Genomic DNA, 21,894 nt, shown 5'->3' with positions numbered 1-21,894 from the left:
TTCCTGATTATCAGCTGTAGGGAGAATGTTTTGCTCCTAAGTGTGCTATGTAGGTTGCAGTGTCATGATCTTCAGAAAACATGTAGAGAGCGAGCACTGTTAAAAAGTACAAATGTGGCAAAATGCTAACTGAATCCACGTGAATGGTGTTTTTATGTGTTCATGACAGCATTCTTCTAGATTTTCTAATAGGTTTAATTAAAAGTTAAGAAAAAACTTGGGTAAATTTTTTTCAAGTCAGCAACATAATTGTACTTAATACCTAGAAAGTATAAAAGAGGGTTTCAAATTTATTCTGGTCACTCTTACTCCCCCTTTGCGGGCGTAGGAGTACCTCAGGCCACACTTTTAGTTCTATAAACATTATTAATTTCTCCTTGAATTTTCTAAATAAGACTTTTTACTCTTCCACCAATTAAGTTTGTTTCTGGGTGTGGTTACCCCTAGAACTCTTGACAGATGGAGAGTATAATTTATATGTAAACTTTAAAAGTAAGGCTTTTCTCTCAAATGGAGAAAGCAAACCACCCACAAGTTTTGGACAGTGGGAGACTGTTTTGACAAGATTTGAGTGCTTAAGTGACAGGCCTTGTTCTAATGTTGGGAAGTAATAGTGAACAAGTTTCTGGCTTCTTGAAACTTGCAAAAAAGGGTGGGCCTTAGTTCATTCAGGCCGCCAGAATAAAATAATAGACTGTGTAGCTTATAAACAGAATTTCTCACAATTAAGGCTAGAAGTCAGAGATCAGGGTGCCAGCATGATCAGGTCAGGGCCCTCTTCCAGGTCATAATGTGTCCTCATAAGAAGGGCATCTGGGATTTCTGGAACCTCTTTTATTAGGGTATTATTCCCAATCATGAGAATGATCTGCCTCCCAGAGGCCCCACCTTGTAATACCACTACCTTAGCAGTTAGTATTTAAAAGCAGGGATTTGGAGGACCAAAAAAACTCACATAACAATGGGGGAAAGACAAATTAGATGGTGGTAATTGCTGTAAGGACAGGAAATGACAGGGACTTGAGGGCTGCTATTTATGACAATTTCAAAGCCTTACTTAAAAAAGTGAGGGGAGGAGTCAATTGGAAATATAGAAGACATTCTGAGCAAGGTCAAAGTATAGGAGAAGGGGTCCGACCACATGTGTTGTTCTGTTGTATAGCAGGGGTGCATTTTAAGTGGGGAAAGACTACTTGGAATAATCCCAGTTTTCCTTTCGGGACCTTTAATGCATGTGTTGCCACAAGATGAAGACTGTATCTGAATTTAAATTTCTTTTTTGCCTTTCAAGGCTGCTTGTGCTGCTGTTAGTTTTACTAGTGGATAACTGAACCACCATCATATATACGGCAGTTTGAGTTCATAAAGAAATACTGCACATCCCCCAAGTTTTCCCATTAAGTGTTCATGTGGCTGAAAACTTGAGCCTATTCTCATAGCAACCTCAAGAAGTTTTTAAAAGGGTGTTAAAGTCTCCTTAATTTTCCTAAAACTTGAGTTACAGATGTAGTCACCTTCCTGGATCTTAAGTTGGTAGCATGTGATATTTAGAACTACATTTTTAAAAATAGGACATGACAACTCACTGAGGGTAAAAAAGCAGTATAGAAATTACCTGGTTTCTGATGTATAAGCCACTGAAATCTCACCTTAGGACTGAATGTTTCATTATCGTGAGCCAAGTCTGAAGTTTTTATTTAGAGCAGAAAGCAGCCTGAAAAGTATGAGGCCTATTTTCATGTTAAAGATCTAACATTCAACACTCCAAACCTCAAACGGGCTAGAAACCCCTGAATCAGACTCGTCTTTGGTGATAAGGATTATCATATCATCCTTCTCAAGTTTTCAGTTTGGTCAGGGAACTGGGAAATGTAATTCATGTCATATATTTCTGAAGCTAAATTTCAGGTCCTCAGACAAAAAGATCAAGATGGTTTTCCTATTTATTTTTTTTAAAAAGTCCAGAATGGATCAAAAAGAACAGTCATCAAGGACACAGGTGCCAGACATAAGGCCAAAAGGTAGCTAGGAAAGTACGCCTTCAGAAAATTTGGGCGACTTGTGTTTTAAAAGCTGGATCTAACAAATAGCTCAGTTTTCTGGATCTAGCTTTTTCTGCCCTTCCTCCCAACATGGCACAGCTGGCTTGCTTTGCAAGGCCTCAGTTGATGAATTCCACATACACACAGGCTGGTACAGCAGTACTCAGGTCACTAGAAGGATCTCATCACCTTATGGTTTCATTCTAGACCCAACTGTCTTCACTGTGTGAGATTTTACCCCTTGAAAATATGGCTACTTCAACACAAAACAATGTTACATCTTTAGAATGATCAATAAATCATCTTTCCAGCTTTACATGCAGCTGAAATGAAAAAGAATGACAGGCTAGGGACAGAATACTGTGAATTTTGTACTTCTGGACTTGTCACTCATGAAATGATCATTAGCTAATGGTCACTAAATTTACATATTCAGGAAATTATATATAGAATACTGCAAAAACACAGTAGAAGACTGAAGTTTGCTTGTTTCAGCTCAGGAAATCCCTTCACTCCCAAGCATGTTGTCCTTTCAACTCCAAAATTTACTGCTGTTACTGTTTCTCCTCCTTTTGATTGTCCTTTTGCTCCCCAGTGCCAGAGCTTCCAGAGCCTTCTCGCTCTGATGCCATCTGTAAGAAAGCATTTGAGAGTCATTCGTTTAATGTTAAGGGTGACAGTTTGTTCTCTGATGAACTAAAAATGAAGGAGCTATATCCTACATGTTCCACTCTCCCAGTTTTAGTGATTTCTTCCCTTTGGGTTCACCACCTCTCCCTCCCAAAGTATTCAAGAAGACCAGGAAGTTTACTTCCAAGTCCAATACTCCCAGTTCCATAACTGGCTGTGTAGCAGTCATCAGTGAAAGTGATCAAGAGCAGTTACACTGAGTTAGGAGCAAAATACCTTTTTGTATGCCATTTCGAAAAGCTTCAATGATGCTTGCTGAAGGGAAGATGCCGCCTGCCTTATGTTTTCGCCTGTTTCACTGTCTTTCCGAGCAAGGAGCTCCCTCATTTTGGAGATCTCTTCTTTTAGCTTGTTGCACTTAAAACCAAAACAAAGCCAGACCCTCACTTTTTCCGGTTTTCTTAGCCCAGAACATACAGCAGAATATTTAGAGAGACACTTTTTAAAAGAAATTGCTGTCAAGATCCAGAGAAAAATGACTGTCACTGACATTAGTGACAATACACCCCAAACTTATTGAGCTGTTTTAAAAAAGGACTTACTTCATCAGCAGGCAGTTGGTCCTTGAATTCTTCCATCTTGGTCTCTGTGTCATGGATGATTCCTTCAGCCATATTTACTGCTTCAACTCGTTCCTAAGAGAAATTTAAAAATGCAGTCTGAACGAAGACTTACCAATCAATCTGCTAATGGCTACACACAGTTAAAGAGCATAAACAGTTAAGAGGGAGAAATCACTGTGGTCTGAGATGTCTTTAAGAGATTTTAGCTGGATTCTATGACAATTTTTATATGAGAATAAATAAGAAAGGCACTTCACATAAGTTACGAGTGAAGTAATCACCTTCTTTCGCCGGTCTTCCTCAGCATACTTCTCTGCATTTTTAACCATATTTTCAATATCATCTTTGCTTAATCCACCAGAAGACTGAATCACAACTATAATGAAAAGAAGGAAATGCATTATTTCCCAGGAAAATTATATGCTTCATATGCTTCTTTCTCTACTGTATTAAGAAAAAAAATCCTCCTGTTCAGAGTAGCTAATATTGATATGAATTACGGAGAAGAGGAATAGCCTACTGGCCTATAATAAGCAGAAGGAAACCAAGGGTCTAATATACAAAGATCAACTAACTGCCCTACCTACCAAAAACTTCAGAAATCCAGAGGCTCAGTGCTTGTTTGTTTTGGGGAATAAACACCATACCTGATAACGAGACACTGATAACTAAGGAAAATGAGGGCAAGAACTCACATCCTCCCCTGAGGCTGAGGGGGAAGATATACACAGTCTAGAGTATAGTTCCTAACAGAGGAGCTTCAAAGTCTCTTACCTCACTCTTGTTATTTTAGTCACTAAGTCGAGTCTGACTTTTGTCATTCCATGGACTGTAGCCCACCAGGCTCTTCTGTCCATGGGATTTCCCAGGCAAGCACACTGGACTGGGTTCCCATTTCCTTCTCCAAGGGATCTTCCTGACCCAGGGATCAAACCCACATCTCCTGCATTGCAGATGGATTCTTTACCACTGAGCCACTAGGGAAGCCTGTACCTCAGTCTTACAATCTAATAAATAAGAGAACTTACTCTGCTGCTCGCGTCCTGTACCCTTATCTTTGGCAGAAACATGTACAATCCCATTGGCATCAATGTCAAATGTAACTTCAATCTGAGGGACTCCACGAGGGGCTGGGGGAATTCCAATCTAGAATAAATGAATACCAGAGTAAGCTCCTCTCACCAACAGGCCCAGTGCTCTATCTCCAAAACCTGTATAATCTTCTGGGAAATAAGTTACCTGTTTTCTGGGAGAAACAAGCGAAACTTACACTTTAAATGTACAAAAACAGGAGTTTATAGGTTAGGGTAGTACTTTCATTGCTGCCTGAAATAAACAAGACTCATACCAGTGAAGGCTGGCTACAGCAAGTAACTGTAATGGCTTTATGTACCTAAGAATACACAGTCAGAGCAAAGTTCTCTGTTGCTCATGTCAGTAAGAAACAATAAGCAATGCTGACTAGAAGCTAGTAGCAAGTGATTTCCCTAGCAGTTCACTGGTTAAGACTCTGTGCTTCCACTGCAGGGGACACAGGCTAAATCCCTGGTCAGGGAACTAAGATCCCACATGCCGTGCGGTGTGGCCAAAAAACCAGCAACAGTATCAAACGTCTTTAAAAGTAGTAATGAGAAATTTCTTCTAATCACTGTTTATGAACATTTCCCTGAAGCTTATAAATTTCTTGACTTAGTTCCCAGGCACAAGAAGCAAGGCAAGGCTTTCAAGTGAAAACTGAAGCCCTGGTTATCTGGCTGCAGCAATCACTTGAATACTATGCAAAAATAACAAAAACTGTGTCAGCAGTTGATATATTAGGAGTCAGACTAGTGTAACTTCACCATAAAAAGAATGATCATAAGCATGAAATTCAGGATTCCTAATACCTACCAAAGTAAACTGTCCAAGAAGTTTGTTGTCTCCAGCCATCTCTCTCTCACCCTGACACACTTTAATCTCCACTTGAGTCTGTCCATCAGCAGCTGTAGAAAACACCTAGGGAGAAGGAGGAAACTTGCTGGGTTGGCAGCCTGACTACAAACTGCTAACCAAAGGAAGAAATCCACATCCCAACACTGGAAGAATCCTCGTGTACACTATGTTCAGAACAAAGGCCCGTGTCTTCACAGAGGACAGGAGTAGGATTAGCGCAGCACAAGGGCGCACAATAGCTCTTGGTTCAGCTAAGCAGACGCACTGTACAAAGATGCAGCACGAGCACATCAGGCCTCGAGAGGAGGAGCTACAGAAAGTGAGATGGTGAAACATGCTCATCCAGAGAAATGGGTCAGAGAAAGGACATTTATGTTCACAGTCACAGGAAATCATCCCTTCTCTTCAGAATGATCTTGTGGCAATGTATCACTGCAAGCATAGCAACACACAGTTCTTTCATAAAAACATCAGAACTCAGAAAGTTAGAAAGTAATTCTAAATCTAAGACCCACTGTCCAAATAACCCTTGGCCTGATATCTCAGAACTATCATTTACTGGGAAGACAAGCACACTCCCCTAAACATTTTATATACTGCCTCTGAGAATAAAGTAGGAATTTTCAAATAATGAGGCTCCTTCTGGCACATTATTGTCCTGTGAAGGAAGACACTTGATGACTTCCCTAAAATCACCACCACTCCTTACAGGTAAAGAGAACTTTTCCAGGAATATAAGAGAATAAATGACAAGATTCTTACCACCCACCCACATTCAACTAGTGTGAACTGCAAAACAGAAAAAAAGTGTTGTAGAAAGAGCTCACAGAAGTGGCTACAATCATATCCCCCACAGAATCCAGTATCTCTGTGAGAAAGTAAGGAGGGAGTGACTTTTACCTGGCTCTTCTTGGTTGGAATAGTGGTGTTCCTGTTAATAAGCTTGGTGAAGACACCTCCCAGGGTCTCAATACCCAGAGACAGGGGAGTGACATCCAGCAGCAGCACATCTGTCACATCACCAGCCAGCACACCTCCCTGAATGGCAGCCCCTATGGCCACAGCCTCATCAGGATTGACAGCTTTACTTGGGGCTCGGCCAAAGAGATCCTGCACAGTCTGCTGAACCTGAGTGCCAAGAAAAAAGAACCTTGTCACTAGCTACTCAGGGCAACTGCCTGAGAATGACTGAAGCGCATGTATCCACAGACTCCACCAGATCCGGGATAGGTTGCTTCAGATCCAAGAATGTTTACTCAAATTATCATTTTGCAGTTGAGTTCTTATTAAATAGTTAAGTATATTATCTGGTAACACATACTTTACTTCAGAATATCTCACTTATAGCCTTTTTAAATTTGGAAACAATTTGCCTAAATTTTGTCATCTGATTTCCCAAGCAACACACTAGGAATAGAAGCCGGAAGGCAAGGGGACTTAAATCAATATTGTCCAAGTCCTCTTCTATGTATCAACTAAAACTCAGCTTAAAAGCAGCAGTAGTAATTCAGTAATTCAATACCGGTGCTGATGTGAGGTATGTTTTTCACTAATGCTAGGAAAAAGTTCTATTTGAATATAACATCTGAGAATAAAGATATAACATCTGAGATAATTTGTTAACATAAAGATATCTGCTTGATTCAAAGCCTTTTTCACCCCCAGTTTATTGTCTGCATTATTTACTTAAGCATAAGTACTCAAAAGAAAAAATTATGAAAATCAAAGCCCAAGATCATTCTATTCAAGCTATAAAGAATTATACCTTCAATATGTTCTGTGCTCAGTCATTAGTTTTCCACACACCTGTCTTATCAGAATGATGGGTTGATACAATGCAACACTGCACAAATCTCTGTTGAAAATGATATTAGAAACCCAAACACTATACTGCAAAACACATATCCAAAACTGCCTATAGAGGCTAGTTAGTTAACCTGTATGTTAAGGTATCTTGGACCTCGTACTGTTTCATTCTGAAAAATTCTATAAAACTGAAGTTCAGGGTCCTCCTTGCTAGTACTCCAAAGACATTCCCCCACTTCTAATCCTTTTTAAAAATACTCTTTAAGACTAGAACTCTAGCGAGTACACAAATTCATACCCCTTTCAGGCCAAGGTGGTAGAAAGGTCACATACACGTGTCCCTACACAACATAAGCCATATGGTGTGCATATGGTTTGTCCTAAGAAATCATATGTTGGCCCTCTCTGCTCTCCATGCCAAGAATTCCATGGGTACTTACCTTGGGCATCCTAGTCATGCCACCAACCAGAATCACTTCTCCTATGTCACTCTTGCTGACTTCTGCATCTTGCATGGCTTTTTGGCATGGGGCAATGGTCCTTCTGATTAGATCAGTAACAATCCCTTCAAACTGAGCCCGGGTCAGCTTCATATTCAAATGTTTGGGTCCAGAAGCATCCATTGTAAGGTATGGCAAATTGATGTCAGTCTGCAAGGGAAGCAGGAAGACCAGTTGTGAAGTCTTTATTACTTCAATTAAAGACTACACACTAGAAAATATTTCAAAAATCACAAGGAGGATCAGACACACTTTAAACAAACAGCTACCAAAGACAGACTCTTAAAGATTTAACCTCTTATCTTCTCAGAAGTAATACCACAAACCTATTAATGATAATGAAGGATGGAATAGAGAAGCAGGAAAAAAAAACCCCATTCAGAAGGTGAAGAATTGTCCTGCCATTAAAACATGCATTAAGAAATCACACTACTCTGTTTTTACCAAGTTTAAAAAAAAAAATTCAGTGTACTTTAAGAAAAAAGTCACATGTATGCTCTGAACCAAATAATCTGCCACCAAACCAGGGCTTTACAAGTCTAAGATGGTTAAAAAAGCTACAACAAAAATGCCTCAAGGACTGACTACTGCTATGATAGTCACAGAGAGCAGCAAACACTGCTACAGTCACACTGTGTAACATACAGTATCAATAAATGTAAAATCCTAATAAGGCATGGATTAAGAATATTTAGATTAACAAAACTCACTATTAAACATGCAGAAAGAGGTGTCTCACGGTGAACTCCCAGAAGAGAGTTAAATTTATGCTGCACCTCCAACTTCACATCAAAGCAAGGCCAAAAAGCAATAAAGACTGAGGGGAGCAAATCCTTAACCACTTTTCTTCAGCAGAGTACCCTGGACAGTTAAAGGCTTAGGAAGAATTAACAAACTTTCTGTAAAAACAGTGATACTGGATATAGTTTTAAGAACACCAATAACAATTTCCTCTTTGCACAATGTTAAACCGAATCAGAAAAAAAATTATCTAAGTTATTGCAATCCAATAGAATTTTCTGTGGCAATGGAAATGCTACCTGTGCTTCTCAATCCAGCAGCCACTAGTCACACATGGCTTAAAAGCTGAAATTCACCTAGTGCAACTGAGAAATGGAATTCTTAAAAATTGTATTTTGGGACTTCCCTGGTGGGTCCAGTGGCTAAGACTCTGCTCCCAATTCAGGGCGCGCAGGTTTGATCCCTGGTTAGGGAATTAGATCCCACATGTGGCAACTAAGGCTTTGTATGCAACCATGACCCAGTGCAGTCAAATAAATATTTTAAAATTGTATTTAATCTTAAATAGCCATATGTGGTTACTGTACTAGTGCAGTTCCATATACTCTAAGTTACAAACTGAAAAACTCCAGGACTTTCCACCTTTAAATGCCAGTTCCATCATGAAGTTTCATCCCTTCTCTCTCTCAAATCGAACCATGTATCTCTCCCTACCTCACCGTGGCCCAAATCCTTTCCTCTCTCACCACCTGGTGTAGTTTTAACAGCCCCCTACATTTTTTCACACCCACTCAGGCTGCCACAGCTCCCCCACATTTTCCACTCCACCTCAGGGTGCTTTTCCCAAACCTGACCATGTCACTGCCCCATCTCAAAATTTTTCAGTGATTTGTAGTCATTATCTGAGGAAAGACACCAAATCCTCCAATCTGTAAAGCCTCTAGACTTATCTTCTATGCTCCTTCTGCCCCTCTAGTCTGTACTTCAGCCACATTGACCCTTTCTAAGGTCTTACCCCACCACCTCATATTTATCTGGCACTTGTGTTTTCCTGATCAACTCACCTTGCAGGAGCTCTAATTATGTCAAATATCTGTCAAGTTCCTCTATTATTAGTCTAAGTTTGCCTTATTTTGAAAATATAATTAACATATATTTTTACAGTACCACCTGCTACTTACTACACGTTGTCCTAAGCATGTTATACCTATTAATTTACAAATCCTCCCAACTCTAAGGGGAAATGGAGTGCTAATTATCCTCATTTTATTGACAAGAAAACAAACATTAGTAATTCATCCAAAGTCATACAGCAAATAATGAAATAGAAACTTAATCTCCACCAGTCTATCTACAGACTGTTAACCTCTACATTACTTCTGACATTTATTGATATAATGTTTAATTAATGTCAACCTTTCCCTGGTGGCTCAGATGGTAAAGTGTTCCCCCATGGAGGCAAACTTGCACAGGTACATATTCCCCAGCATTCAGCCAGGTTTCATTAACTCACTGTCTAGACTGGTGATCCAAATAAGACAATTAGAGACTTACATAAAAAGGTGTCTGAAATAAAAACAGAAGTAGCTCTGAGAGTCTCCTGGTATTTCCAGGTTAGTAATTCTAATTTTGCACACTGTTCAGTCTAGATTTTCCCAGGTGGTGCAGGTGGTAAAGAATCCACCTGCCAATGCAGGAGACATAAGAGACTTGGGTTTGATTCCTGGGTCAGTAAGATCCCCTGGAGGAGGAAATGGTGACCCACTCCAATATTCTTGCATGGAGAATCTTGTGGACATAGAAGCCTGGCAGGCTATGGCCCATAGCGTCACAAAAAGTCCAAGAAGTCGGATAAGACTGAAGTGACTTAGCATAATGGTGCGGTCTAGATTTTAAAAATACTATCTTTAACACAAATAAGTATATTCAATGTCATTCAGCTCTCAATTAAACCATTATTTGGCTCCTGTAACATAACCTGATTTGGTGCTTAACAAATTTCAGCTTACCCATTAAAAACACAATGATTCTGTTAATGGAAAAGTTTTTTTTTTACCACCAACCAGAAAATGGTTAAAAAAAAAAAAAACTCACCAATATTATGCCAATTAAAATATGCTATTCAAGTAAACTCCAGCTGAAAAGATCCATCAAGGCTGCTGGAATTTGTCCATGTCTCACCTGCACAGATGAAGAGAGTTCACACTTGGCCTTTTCAGCAGCTTCCCGAACTCTCTGAAGCGCCATGTTGTCTTTGGTCAAATCAACCCCCGTCTAACAAAGACATAATATAACTAGTGTAAATGAGAAAATGACTACTACTTAAATCGCAGTGGTAAGGTGTAGACAAGACAAAATAAAGCCATACCTTTATAAACAAGCAAAAATTAATTATTGCCTTTAAAAACCTACAGGAAAAAGACCTAATCTGAAAAAGATATATTATGTCTGGAGTTAAAGGGATGAACTGTTCTCACTTCTTTCCAGCTGTAGGATTCTAGTTCAAAAGAGGAATTCTCAAAATTCCTTTTCCAATACAGTTATTCTCCCACTTTTCCAAAACTTGCTTTAAACCACACCTCACTTTTATAAAAGATCTATATTAACACCTGTTTTTGCCAACCAAATGAAATCTGAAAAGGATTTTCACATTTACAAAAAAGGCAAAAACGACAACTAATATTTGGCATTTGCTTTGCAGCAAGCCATTATAGAGGCAGTGTGCACCCCAAGCTCCTTGCCCAGCAACTACACTTATCTGAGCATCAAGCCACCACAGCTCTGAACTATCTGGGAGCATATGAACATTTTGTTTTGTGCATCCGTTAGTAAAATGTGCCCTAAGGTAATTGCCTCTTTGCTTCACAACATTTCAGCTTATCATAGGTCTCAAAGGAAGACATTTTCAGATAGTGGAGGGAACCTATATAGTTGTCCAGCAGTATCTATGAGGATTGGTTCTAGCACTTCTCTCCAAAAACGTGGATACCCCAATCCAAAGACATTCAGGTTTCCTATATAAAATGCCATAGTACTATTATACACCAGGTACTGTACCCTTTTCATTGTTGTCTGTTCACAATTTGAAGTTACAATAACCAGAACAGTTCAGAGCACCCATGAAACTGAAATGCAATTTCAGTGGACTATGCAACAGTCTATTAACGGGAGGAAAAATCATAAAGCAAACCGCAGTCCAAAGAAATTCTCAATATTTCAATGTCTACATATTAACCACACTGGTAACTAACCTCTCTCTTGAACTCCTTCACAATGTGACGCAGCAAGGCCTGGTCAAAGTCTTCACCACCTAAGAAAGTGTCTCCATTGGTGGATTTCACCTCAAATACTCCTTTCTGAATTTCCAGTATGGAAATATCAAAAGTTCCACCACCTAAATCATATACAGCAATGCTAGAAAGAAAAAAGAAGGCCTTCAAGAACAAAATTCATCACAGGTAGAGTTCAGTCACCAAACTAACATAAATCTGGCTATTTACCCCCACCCAGGTATGATTATTAAAGTTGATGACTGTCTAAGCATCATATGTCTTAACATATGGTCCTTATAGCAACATGTAAAACACATACGAGTTAAAATGAAATGCTAAACTTCTGGATGAATACTTGCCAACAGGCATACCAAGGGAGTAAAATAACAGTGAAAGTGAAGTTGCTCAGTCATGTACGACTCTTTGCAACCCCATGGACTGTAGCCTACCAGGCTCCTCCCTCCATGGGATTCTCCAGGCAAGAGTACTGGAGTGGGTTGCCAAATAACCATAGCCAGTACTTTTAAAAAGAAAAGAAAGAAAAGAGAAAAAGTAATCAAAGGAATAGTCCTGAAATGAATGAAAAACACAGACCATAGAAACCTGGGGAAAAGGTCAAGGCAGTACATTTTTAGTCTAAGGCGCAACACTCAATCAAGATGATGACTGAGGATAGATTTCAAGATTCCGTGAACTTAGTCTCACACATCTAAGTGGAAATTTATTACACAAACTTACATTTTGTCTTCTGATTTGTCCAGACCATAAGCCAGAGCAGCGGCTGTGGGTTCATTAATTACCCGAAGCACATTTAGTCCAGATATCTGGCCAGCATCCTTAGTGGCCTATAGAAAAAGAAAAAAAAGCATTTTTCACCCTTGTGTCCCAAGTACCATTTATTTCATGACTAAAAATGCTAACTGAACTCACCTGTCTCTGAGAGTCATTGAAATAAGCTGGGACTGTGATCACAGCATTTTTTGCTGTATGCCCCAAGTAATTTTCTGGAAAAGAAATCGATGAAAATCAACCATGAGAATCCTATCAGATAAAATAAGCTACAATTAATAATGTAGCCTGACAACCCATGTCATCCTCTTCACAAACAGTACCCATTAGTTTTTTAGCATATGACCTAACATGTAGAGATCTTATTGAAAAACACTCCGATTTAAAACACACAAGATCTCACCTTTAACACATTAGTGAAAGCTCACCAACTACAATGACCTAGACTTAAAAGAGCCACTGTTTCTCTAACAGGAAGTTGTAAGTTTTACCTAACAGACACAAAAACTTAACATGTAGTCTTTTGGTTTCCCTTCTGGGAAAAAGAAACATGCAAACCACCATTAGGAAAACTTGGAAGAAAAATTCAATTTGTAGAGAAAGAGTAATGAAGTTTTGCCATTTCTAGGTATTCTGTGCAAAAGCCACCACAAACTCATTCAAAGGTCAATGAGATACGGAAGCCAGTGATCTCAGAATAATCATGCAGTTTTCTGAATTTTCCCAGATATGAACTAAGCTTTCTCACCTGCAGTCTCTTTCATCTTCATCAACACAAATGCTCCAATCTGACTTGGGGAATAGAGTTTTCCATGAGCTTCAACCCAGGCATCACCGTTAGAGGCACGGACAATTTTAAAAGGAACATTTTTACTGAAAGACACAAATATTTGAGAAAACATGCCAGCACAATCTACCATGAAGTTACCATTCACCATTAAAGCCCATCTTCCACCCCACAAGATCCATGCCAACAAATGAGAACTTCAGGAATTCACTTAATGAAATCCTTTAGAAAGTAATTATTAACATGTAAAAACATCCTGATGAAACCTGAACATTCTTCTCACCAAAAATTTATGCAGCTGCTTTGGATAACACAGAGATACCATATGACCCGGAAACTTCATTACTAGATGTCTACCCAAGAGAAATGAAAATGTACCTCCACACACAAACCTACAAATGTTTATGGTAGCATTACTCATTAACAGCCAAAAAGTGGGAACAACCCAAATGTCATCAACAAATAAACATTAAATTATGTATGGATGTGTGCAATGCAGTATTATTTGGCCATAAAAACAAAACACTGATAATATGTGACTGCAAGGATAAACCTGGAAAACATATCGAACTATTTGATCAGCACAAGATGGAGCCTATGTCATTATCTGTCTCGTGTTTAACACCAATTTACATGGTCCAGATATGACTAGCCAAATCTTCATATATCATGTCACACATAGCAAAGTCCTAATCCGTGAAGGCAGAATTGAATATTTTGAAGATGACACCCTCTGGGGAGGGGCAGGGCCTGTCCCCAGGGATCCTGCTAGGAAGACTGTTCTATACAGCCTTTGCAAATAAATACAATCTTATTATTACTCACATGTCTTTCTGAACTTCTGGGTCATCATATCGCCGACCAATAAGACGCTTAGTAGCATAGAATGTGTTGTTTGGGTTGGTGACAGCCTGTCGCTTGGCCGGCATGCCAACAAGTCGCTCACCATCTGCTGTAAAGGCTACAACTGAAGGGGTGGTTCTGGCACCTTCAGCATTCTCTAGCACCTAAAACTCCCAAAGTAGGACAGACAGTAAGGCTCCAGTCACCACCAGTGTCTTTGTATCAATTATTTGAGACACAAAGCAAACATTAAACAATAGTACTAGTGAGGATATTCTTCTGCCCTGTAAATATTGATATAGTAAGCAACTACTATTTGAAATTGAAACAATTTTCAACAAAGAACATCCAAAAAAACAGGAATATATAAATCAGGTCTTTCTTACTGTTGTCATACCATTAAATGCACTTTTGTTTTGCTGATGGCTAAAAATTTCAGGCATTAAAAAAAATTGGCAGATTCCCCTGGTGGTCCCCTGGTTAAGAATCCACCGGCCAATGCAGAGGACACAAGCTGGATCCCTGGTGTGGGCAGATTCCACATGGTGTGGGGCAACTAAGCCCGTGTGCCGCAACTACTGATGGCTGAGCACCCTAGAGATCCTGGTCCACAATAAGAGAAGCCATTGCAACAAGACAGTAGCCCCCACTGGCCGCCAACTAGAAAAAGCCTGCATATAGCAACGAAGACCCACTGCAGTAAAGAAAAAAAAAATTTTTTTAATCACAAAAAGGAATTAAAAGATCCAGGTGCTTCAAATACTATTGAGGAGAACCAAGTGGGAATAACTATTTTAAGAACAGAATAGGTAAGATTCAGGAGGAAGAGCCTCTACCACAGCAGGAAATAAAGAACATTATTTACTTATGACCCAGCCTTTGCATTATTTGGAGCTCCACTTGCTTCTAGACTGTTTCTGCACCTTTAACTTTTGTTTAATTGACTTATAAAAAGGTAAAATTTTATTATTTCTGTACTAGGACACACTTAAATCCTGGGAAGTTAAATCCCTTTATTACCAGCATAAATTAAGCACAAAGATGCACCTCAAGAGAGTCTTAAGAATTTAAACACAACCTTTAAAATGTCCCTTATCTAAGCCAAAGGACACAGAATTCTGAATTGTCTACTAGCTACCACTACATGGTCCAGAGCCTCCAATTATGCTCACCTTTGCTTGTTTACCTTCCATAACTGCCACACAGGAGTTGGTAGTACCCAAATCAATACCAACAACTGCTCCCTTGATTGCTTCTGATCTGTAAGACATTTAAAACAATGCTACGGTCAGTTAACAGTGGTCTCCAAAATGGTGGTAAAAAAGACATATTTTACAATATGAAGGTAAACCTTGAAGAAGGTTTGCTAGAAAACAATTATTTGCTAGTGTGGTGAAATGAACACTCTATTAATAAATATAAGTGTTTTTTTTCTGAACAAAATAATCATAAATTTAGAGACCGTTAGTCTGAGACTTAATATTTATCATCTTACTATTAAAGAAAATGAAATTATACTTACGCATAGTCCCGCCTTGAAACAATTCTAAAAGCCTCATGACTAAGGCCATTCCAACCATCCTTAAAAAAAAAAAAAATTGCATCAGCCATCAGCTACATATGAAAACTTGGGCTTGTTTTAACTATTCTTCTGAAGAATATGTGAACGTTTGAGATTTTCATTCTGAGTGGCTACCATGCATAAAGTTCATTGAAACTGTAAAATATTTTATGTATAACAGGCATAACAGTACTGACACAGCAATCAAGTCCAATAAAGTATAAATTTTCCAAGTAAGTCAAACAAACAAGTACATGTAAAACTGTCCTGAATTACATTAGAAAAGGTTTCTCAACTTCAGTATTATTGATTTTGAACAAAACTTTTGTTGGGAGCTGGGCTGTTCACTGCAGGATGTTCAGCAACAACTTGGACCTTTACAACTAGAACCTAGTAGTAGCATGGTTACCCAGACTGTAATAACCAAAGTCTTTTTCAAACACTGCCAAACATCCCCTGGAGAAGTAAAAATACATTACAAAATAACTACTCAATTTCACTGTCACAGCAGTGTCCACTTAAGATCCACACATATGTGTGTTGCAAATATAGATTTAACTTAATCTGAGCCATTTCCCCTGATGTTGCCAAGCTAATACTTTAAGGGGAGTAGAATTAGCCACCTTGTTAAGTCAGTTTGGGGTGGGGGCGGAATGTGGAGTAGGGGGGAATAATGTCAGGAGTGGCCTCTGATCAGGATCAAAGACCTTTGTTACATTCTCACCTCAGGCTATTGCAAGTCGTCCTTTACTCAACCTGAGCGCAAAGAAACACAATTACAAAAGATGTGTTTCTACTCTTACACGATAATGAGCAATCACTCCACGGCCTTTTCCTGATTTGCTTATTTTTTCTGAAATAACGGAGATGAAGATTCTGGGAAAACCACTATTACATGTTCGCAAACAAGAAAATCAGAGCTTGACTTTTAATTTATTGCTCGGATGCTCTTTCTTCCTTCGTCATATCATAGTAACGGGGTCCTTGCACACTCCGGATTTTAGAAGACTCCTTCTTCTACCCGTAAGCGAAAATAAAAACTATAATAGCTATTCCTTCCCTATAGACTACGACCTCAAGGCCCAAACTGCGTAATCCGTATCAAAAAGCTTATCAGAACGACTACCAGCTACTTGGTGAAATATAACAGTGAAATAAAACTACACTCCCAAGGAGTGTGACTCAGCAAAGAGAGAAAGGCAAAACCCTGAATTAATCTTTGAATCAGCAACACTGAATACTGCTTTTTCCATCTCTCCTCTTTCCCGGAGGATTCTGACCCCGAAGGCCGCGCGCGGCCTGCCGCACTGAGTCCCAAGACCGTAAGCCCCTCAGGGAGGGCCCGGCTAGTCCCTTACCTGGTGGCGGGCGGCTGTGGGGCCCCGGGAGGCTGCGGTGCCGACGAGACGGGATACTGCGGCTCGGCTGGCGCTTATCATGGCTGCTAGACGGTGGAACTACGAGACAGCAAAGAGGCGCTCGGATGGTCGCGGGTAGCGCGACGCAGAGGTGCTAGCGATTCTGGAAACCTCCTACCACGTGGGGTGGGGGGCGGGGGTTGGCCGCTGCGGCCTAGAAGCCCGCTCATCCTCTGAGGCGCCGCCCGTGCTGCCTGATCAGAGAATACCTGTATGCCGCGCCCGGAGGCGGGGCCTATGGCTAATACGCTTCGAAGCCTGATAGTTGGGAACAATATGTCCTTCTGCGCCTGCTGCAGAAGGTCAGGGCTCCATGAGAGACGGGAGGTCTAAGAGCGGTATAAGGCAGAACTGTGGACAACCCCGGTCCTCGGAAGCAGGAAGGACTCAAGGTCACACGGGATAAACTGCGAACAGATTACAGTCTCCTTGCGTCAGTTACGCGAGAGGAGGGGTCTGTTGCGCTTGCGCAACTGGCTGCCCGCCGAGGGCCTGGAGCGCATGTGCACAGGGAGTGGTGAAAAACGGGGTGGAGTCTGACTACCGCTGTCATAGGGTGCTCCAGCTCACGTGAGTTTCGTCCTCCCCACCCCCGTTTCCCTGGGAGATCCTGGCGGCCGCAAGGTCCGCTCGAGTTGACTTTTCCTTCTGGAGGAGGGCGCCATTTTGTCCTGCGCTTTTGTTCAATGTAAACCTGGGGTTTAAAACCTTTGTTGCTCACCCTTGTCCTTTGTCTTTTGACTGTCTGTTGCTGTTGCAGTAACTTGAAGTACACCTGCATATGGAGACCTTAGGCGAATTTTTTCTGTGTTTTAGCACAGGGACCTTGGGTTTTGAACTACTAAAGAAGACTTTCGTTCATACAAAGCATTGGGTTACCTTAGGCTAATTATAGTGCAGACCATCAAGAGAAAAACATATCTGAGCTCAAGATCCTACTGCCCAGCTTTGCTGGGCATCTCTGAGACTCAGAAACCAAGCGGGCCCCTGTGGGGCCCACCTGGGCAGGAAAGCCCTTCTTTTCCCCCTGTTGCTTGTTTATAGACTTCTTTTAGCGTCTTTGGAATTCGACTGAATTCCAAAAGGCAGATTTAAACAGTTGCTTATTAGGGGACGGAAACAAAAGAGGCGTAGTCAAGAATAGCACAGCACTGGGGCACGGTCATGGTTCCTCTTCAGGGAGTGTGTGGTCAGCTGCGTCTTGGTGACTCCACAGACTATAGCCTACCAGGCTCCTCTGTGGAATTTTACCAGGCAAGAATACTGGAGTGGGTTACCATTTCCTTCTCTAGGGGATCTTCCTGACCCAGGGATTGAACCCCTGTTGCTTGCTTTGGCAAGCTTGGTCTTTACCATTAACATCACCTGAATATACGTAGTATTTATGAGTTCTATGGGAATTAGGCCCTGCTCAGATAGAGAATGGTAGCTTAAACTTGAGGGCAAGATTCCTCACTACCCACCTACCAGAAGGAAGTCACATGCCTTGCAGCCCACACCCCAAATTTTTCCTATAAAAACTTACTCTCTACAAGCTCTCAGTTCAGGGATTTACTTAGAGAATGAGCCACCCTTTCTCCTTGCTTAACCCTGCAATAAAACCTTTCTCTGCTCCAAACTCCTGTTTTGGTTGGTTTGGCTTCATTCTGTGTCAGGCACACAAACTTGTATTCTGTGACAGGCCCTCAGGCCCATCTCGGAAACCTTGTTGCATGGGACAGCGGACGTGGGTTGTATAGTAAGATGCCAGTGACTGCTTAAGTCTCAAAGTCCGATTTTAAGAGAGAAAGATACTCCACTATTCCAGTGTGAGGACTTGTGAAGGATATTTTGAGGAAGTTTGGGAGGGAAAGAAGACAGCTGAAGAGTTTACCTTGTAAGAGAGGGGAGGTGGGAATAAGAAAATAAAGGTCCAACACTGTATTGTTTATAGGTTACACAGGGCCTTTGAAGAAGTACCCTCACACTCTTATTTATTATTTATTATCCTTACTTGTCTACCTAGTGCTTTCATTTCTCTTGTTTTAATTCCCTCAAAAGTAGATTTTTCTGCAGTCATCAAAGCGACAGTCTAATGACTCCTATTTTTAGGATATTTGTATACTAAAACAATACATTGATGCTGAAGAACATTGAGGGGAGGGATAAATTGGGAGCCTGTGGTTGAGGTATGCACACTACTATATATAAAATAGGTAACCAATAAGGACCTACTGTCTAGCACAGGGAATGCTACTGGATACACTGTAATGACCTATATGGGAAAAGAATCTAAAGAGTGGATATATGTATTTGTGGAGAAGGCAATGGCACCCCACTCCAGTACTCTTGCCTGGAAAATCCCATGGACGGAGGAGCCTAGTAGGCTGCAGTCCATGGGGTCGCTGAGGGTCGGACATGACTGAGTGACTTCACTTTGACTTTTCACTTTCATGCATTGGAGAAGGCAATGGCAACCCACTCCAGTGTTCTTGCCTGGAGAATCCCAGGGACAGGGGAGCCTGGTGGGCTGCCGTCTATGGGGTCACACAGAGTCGGACTTGACTGAAGTGACTTGGCAGCAGCAGCAGCTGTATTTGTATAGCTGATTCATTTTGTTGTACACCTGAAACTAGCACAACGTTGTAAATCAACTATGCTCCAATAAAAATTTTCAAAAAAGAACATAGAAATATAGGGAGGAATGATAAATAATATTAAACATGGAAGCAAAGTAGAAATTGAAAATTTCACATCCCTACCTTGCATATGACACGGAGGAGGGCAAGTGAGATAATTGGTATTAACTGCATCCTCTTCACATCTCTCTTTTATCTACTAGTTCTCCTAAGAATTTGCTCTTTTTCCTTCTTGTTGCATACACTTAAAAGCCACAAAGTGTTAGTCAGAAGAATTCTGGAATCAAATAGTGTTAACTTTGATTAAAGCCTGTGTGAGAGGATGATTCTGGGGATACACATATTGCTGAGGTTTTTGTTGGTTTCCCCAAGAGTCTGGTAAATACTCAGTATGACCACAAGGGGGATGTTGTAGCTCTAGACATTATTCAAAGCAGTATCCTGAGAATGAGGCTGCATGTATCCTATTATTTTCCAGCATGAAGGACAAGCTTTGGGGTTGGTTTGCAAATTAACATAGCCTGCAGCCTGAAGGCTGGCAGAAATGAGCCTGAGTCTAAAAAGAAATAGGGTGCAAATGAATAAGACTGGACAATTAGATCCATGGTCGGCTGATACAATTCTTCATCATATAACACAGCGCTGTATTCCATTTCTCTGTTATCATTTCAGTGTCATACTGAAAAGTGAAAGGAGTTGGTACATAATTTTCATGTGAGTAATTGTTTACCAGGTAGAACAGACAGCTGTCTAATACCTGTGCATACTATGTTTTAAATTATAACTTTTAAACATTTAATTCCCAATCATTAATAGGAATTGTCTTTAAATAGTAATCACATAATAGTTGTCAAGTGTTACTTAAGTACTCCACTGTCCTAAATGCTTTCTAACATTCTTTAATGGAATGTGCAAAAAAAAAAAAAAAAAAAAGGTCTCAAGGGAATAATACTATTGGTATTCCCATTTTGCAGATGTGGAAACTGAGGCTTAAAGTGATCCAGTATGTTATATAGGTCACATGGCAATTGAATGGTAAGGCCATATTTGAAGCCAGACTGTCTGACTAAAGAACCTATACTGCTAACCACTAGGCTTTGCTGTCTTGTAACAAAACTGGATCTGATCATTTATCTCTACGTATACGGAAGAAGAGTTTTGTAACATTGGCCTAATCCATTATTAACAGCAGTTATTTTAGGCAATTGAGTTAAAGCTATAAAAATATTTTTATGTAGTTTAGGTTCCAGGACAACTATAAAGGAAGTTCAATCTGTAATAGAACACATAAGATCAAGTTTAAAGGAGTCTCTTTAAACTGGTGGCTCAGATGACATTTTATTCAGTCTTCCCAAAGATGAATATCATGCTGTGGCACTTTCGTCTTCATGAAATAAAAATGTGACATACTGCAGGGATTTGTCATTCTTATTCTCCTTGGAATTTTTCATGTACCTGCAGCAGATTTCACGAGACAGTTCCCACTTTTCTGTTTGGGTATTAGTTACACTATATTGGAGTACATTACACAGTGTCACTTCACTCAAGTCTAATTCAACAGAACTTGCCCCAGTGAAGTGTAGGAAGTATTGTGTCAGTGATATTTCTGTCCCCAGGGATCGTGACAATTAGTAGGTTTCTTTCTGTATGGAATGCCCAGTAACCCACCATCCTGCCTTCCTTCTGAAAGGACAAGAGAGAAATAGAATATGACCCTGAAAAAACTAAGGCAGCAATAAATTAAGATAATCACTTTGATTAGATTTGATATTTACATTCTAGTTATAATGCAGTCTCATTGCACAGGGTAAAAAATCAGTCAGTTAACCTCACTTGGATTTTCATTCAGGTTTTAAAAACAGGTGGCTATTAGACAGGTCCAAGAATCTGTGTGTGAAGTCCCTATTTGGGGAGGGTGTAGGACTGACAAAAGCAGAGATTTGCTCTTTATGAAGACCCATTTAATAATTCTTAAGGATGTATGAGCCTTTTCTGAATACTTTCATTTATTCTTAATCGGAATGATTTAGCAAGAGGAAACCTGAAGTAGAAGTTGAGCCTGAACTTGGGTTCTAGAAACATAGAAATGTATTTAGATATTTAAAATCTAACCTTTGCAGGCAGGGATAAATTGGGAGATTGGGATTGACATATATATACTACTATATATAGGATAGATAACTAAAAGGAACCCACTACTATATCACAGGGACCTCTACTCAATACTCTGTAATGGCCCATATAGGGAAAATGAAGGTCACTCAGTCGTGTCTGACTCTGCAACTCCATGGACTGTACAGTCCGTGGTACTCTCCAGGCCAGAATACTGGAG

General features: G+C 40.2%; 2 protein-coding genes and 1 non-coding gene across 3 annotated transcripts in view; 1 reads left to right on the top strand and 2 right to left on the bottom strand.

The window, feature by feature from the left end:
* Positions 1-1,925: 1,925 nt before the first annotated feature.
* HSPA9 (heat shock protein family A (Hsp70) member 9) lies at positions 1,926-17,380 on the bottom strand. The gene is made up of 17 exons (XM_040239995.1): positions 16,885-17,380; positions 15,488-15,546; positions 15,138-15,225; positions 13,948-14,129; positions 13,084-13,208; positions 12,477-12,550; positions 12,285-12,391; positions 11,526-11,688; positions 10,456-10,548; positions 7,474-7,683; positions 6,128-6,355; positions 5,186-5,290; positions 4,324-4,441; positions 3,577-3,671; positions 3,275-3,367; positions 2,949-3,089; positions 1,926-2,674 (listed from the first exon to the last, which is right to left on the bottom strand). The coding sequence occupies exons 1-17, from the start codon at positions 16,963-16,965 to the stop codon at positions 2,597-2,599; spliced, it is 2,040 nt and encodes a 679-aa protein (XP_040095929.1). The 5' UTR covers positions 16,966-17,380; the 3' UTR covers positions 1,926-2,596.
* LOC120864927 lies at positions 7,006-7,076 on the bottom strand. The gene has a single exon (XR_005721272.1). It is a non-coding gene; the product is annotated as a small nucleolar RNA SNORD63 (small nucleolar RNA).
* Positions 17,381-17,445: 65 nt separating the features above from the next.
* Positions 17,446-21,894, top strand: part of CTNNA1 (catenin alpha 1) — a 334,496-nt gene continuing 330,047 nt past the window's right edge. The window contains exon 1 of the mRNA XM_040239992.1: positions 17,446-17,514. The gene's annotated coding sequence lies outside the window, so the exon portion shown is untranslated. The remainder of the gene's footprint in view (positions 17,515-21,894) is intronic.

This window comes from Oryx dammah, unplaced genomic scaffold, assembly GCF_014754425.2.
Source record: "Oryx dammah isolate SB20612 unplaced genomic scaffold, SCBI_Odam_1.1 HiC_scaffold_5, whole genome shotgun sequence".
In the NCBI taxonomy this organism is placed as follows: domain Eukaryota; kingdom Metazoa; phylum Chordata; class Mammalia; order Artiodactyla; family Bovidae; genus Oryx; species Oryx dammah.
Note: the sequence above shows the minus strand (reverse complement) of the source record. Positions and strands in the feature narration are given on the sequence as shown.

What these genes read in the sequence shown, in the direction of transcription:
- HSPA9 (XM_040239995.1), bottom strand. Translation starts at nt 16,965, where the DNA reads ATGATAAGCGCCAGCCGAGCCGCAGTATCCCGTCTCGTCGGCACCGCA. An exon ending in GCATGACTAGGATGCCCAAG is followed by an intron (nt 6,356 to 7,473) that starts GTAAGTACCCAT and finishes CTTGGCACTCAG; the next exon opens with GTTCAGCAGACTGTGCAGGA. An exon ending in TTCCAACCAAGAAGAGCCAG is followed by an intron (nt 5,291 to 6,127) that starts GTAAAAGTCACT and finishes CCTTCTCCCTAG; the next exon opens with GTGTTTTCTACAGCTGCTGA.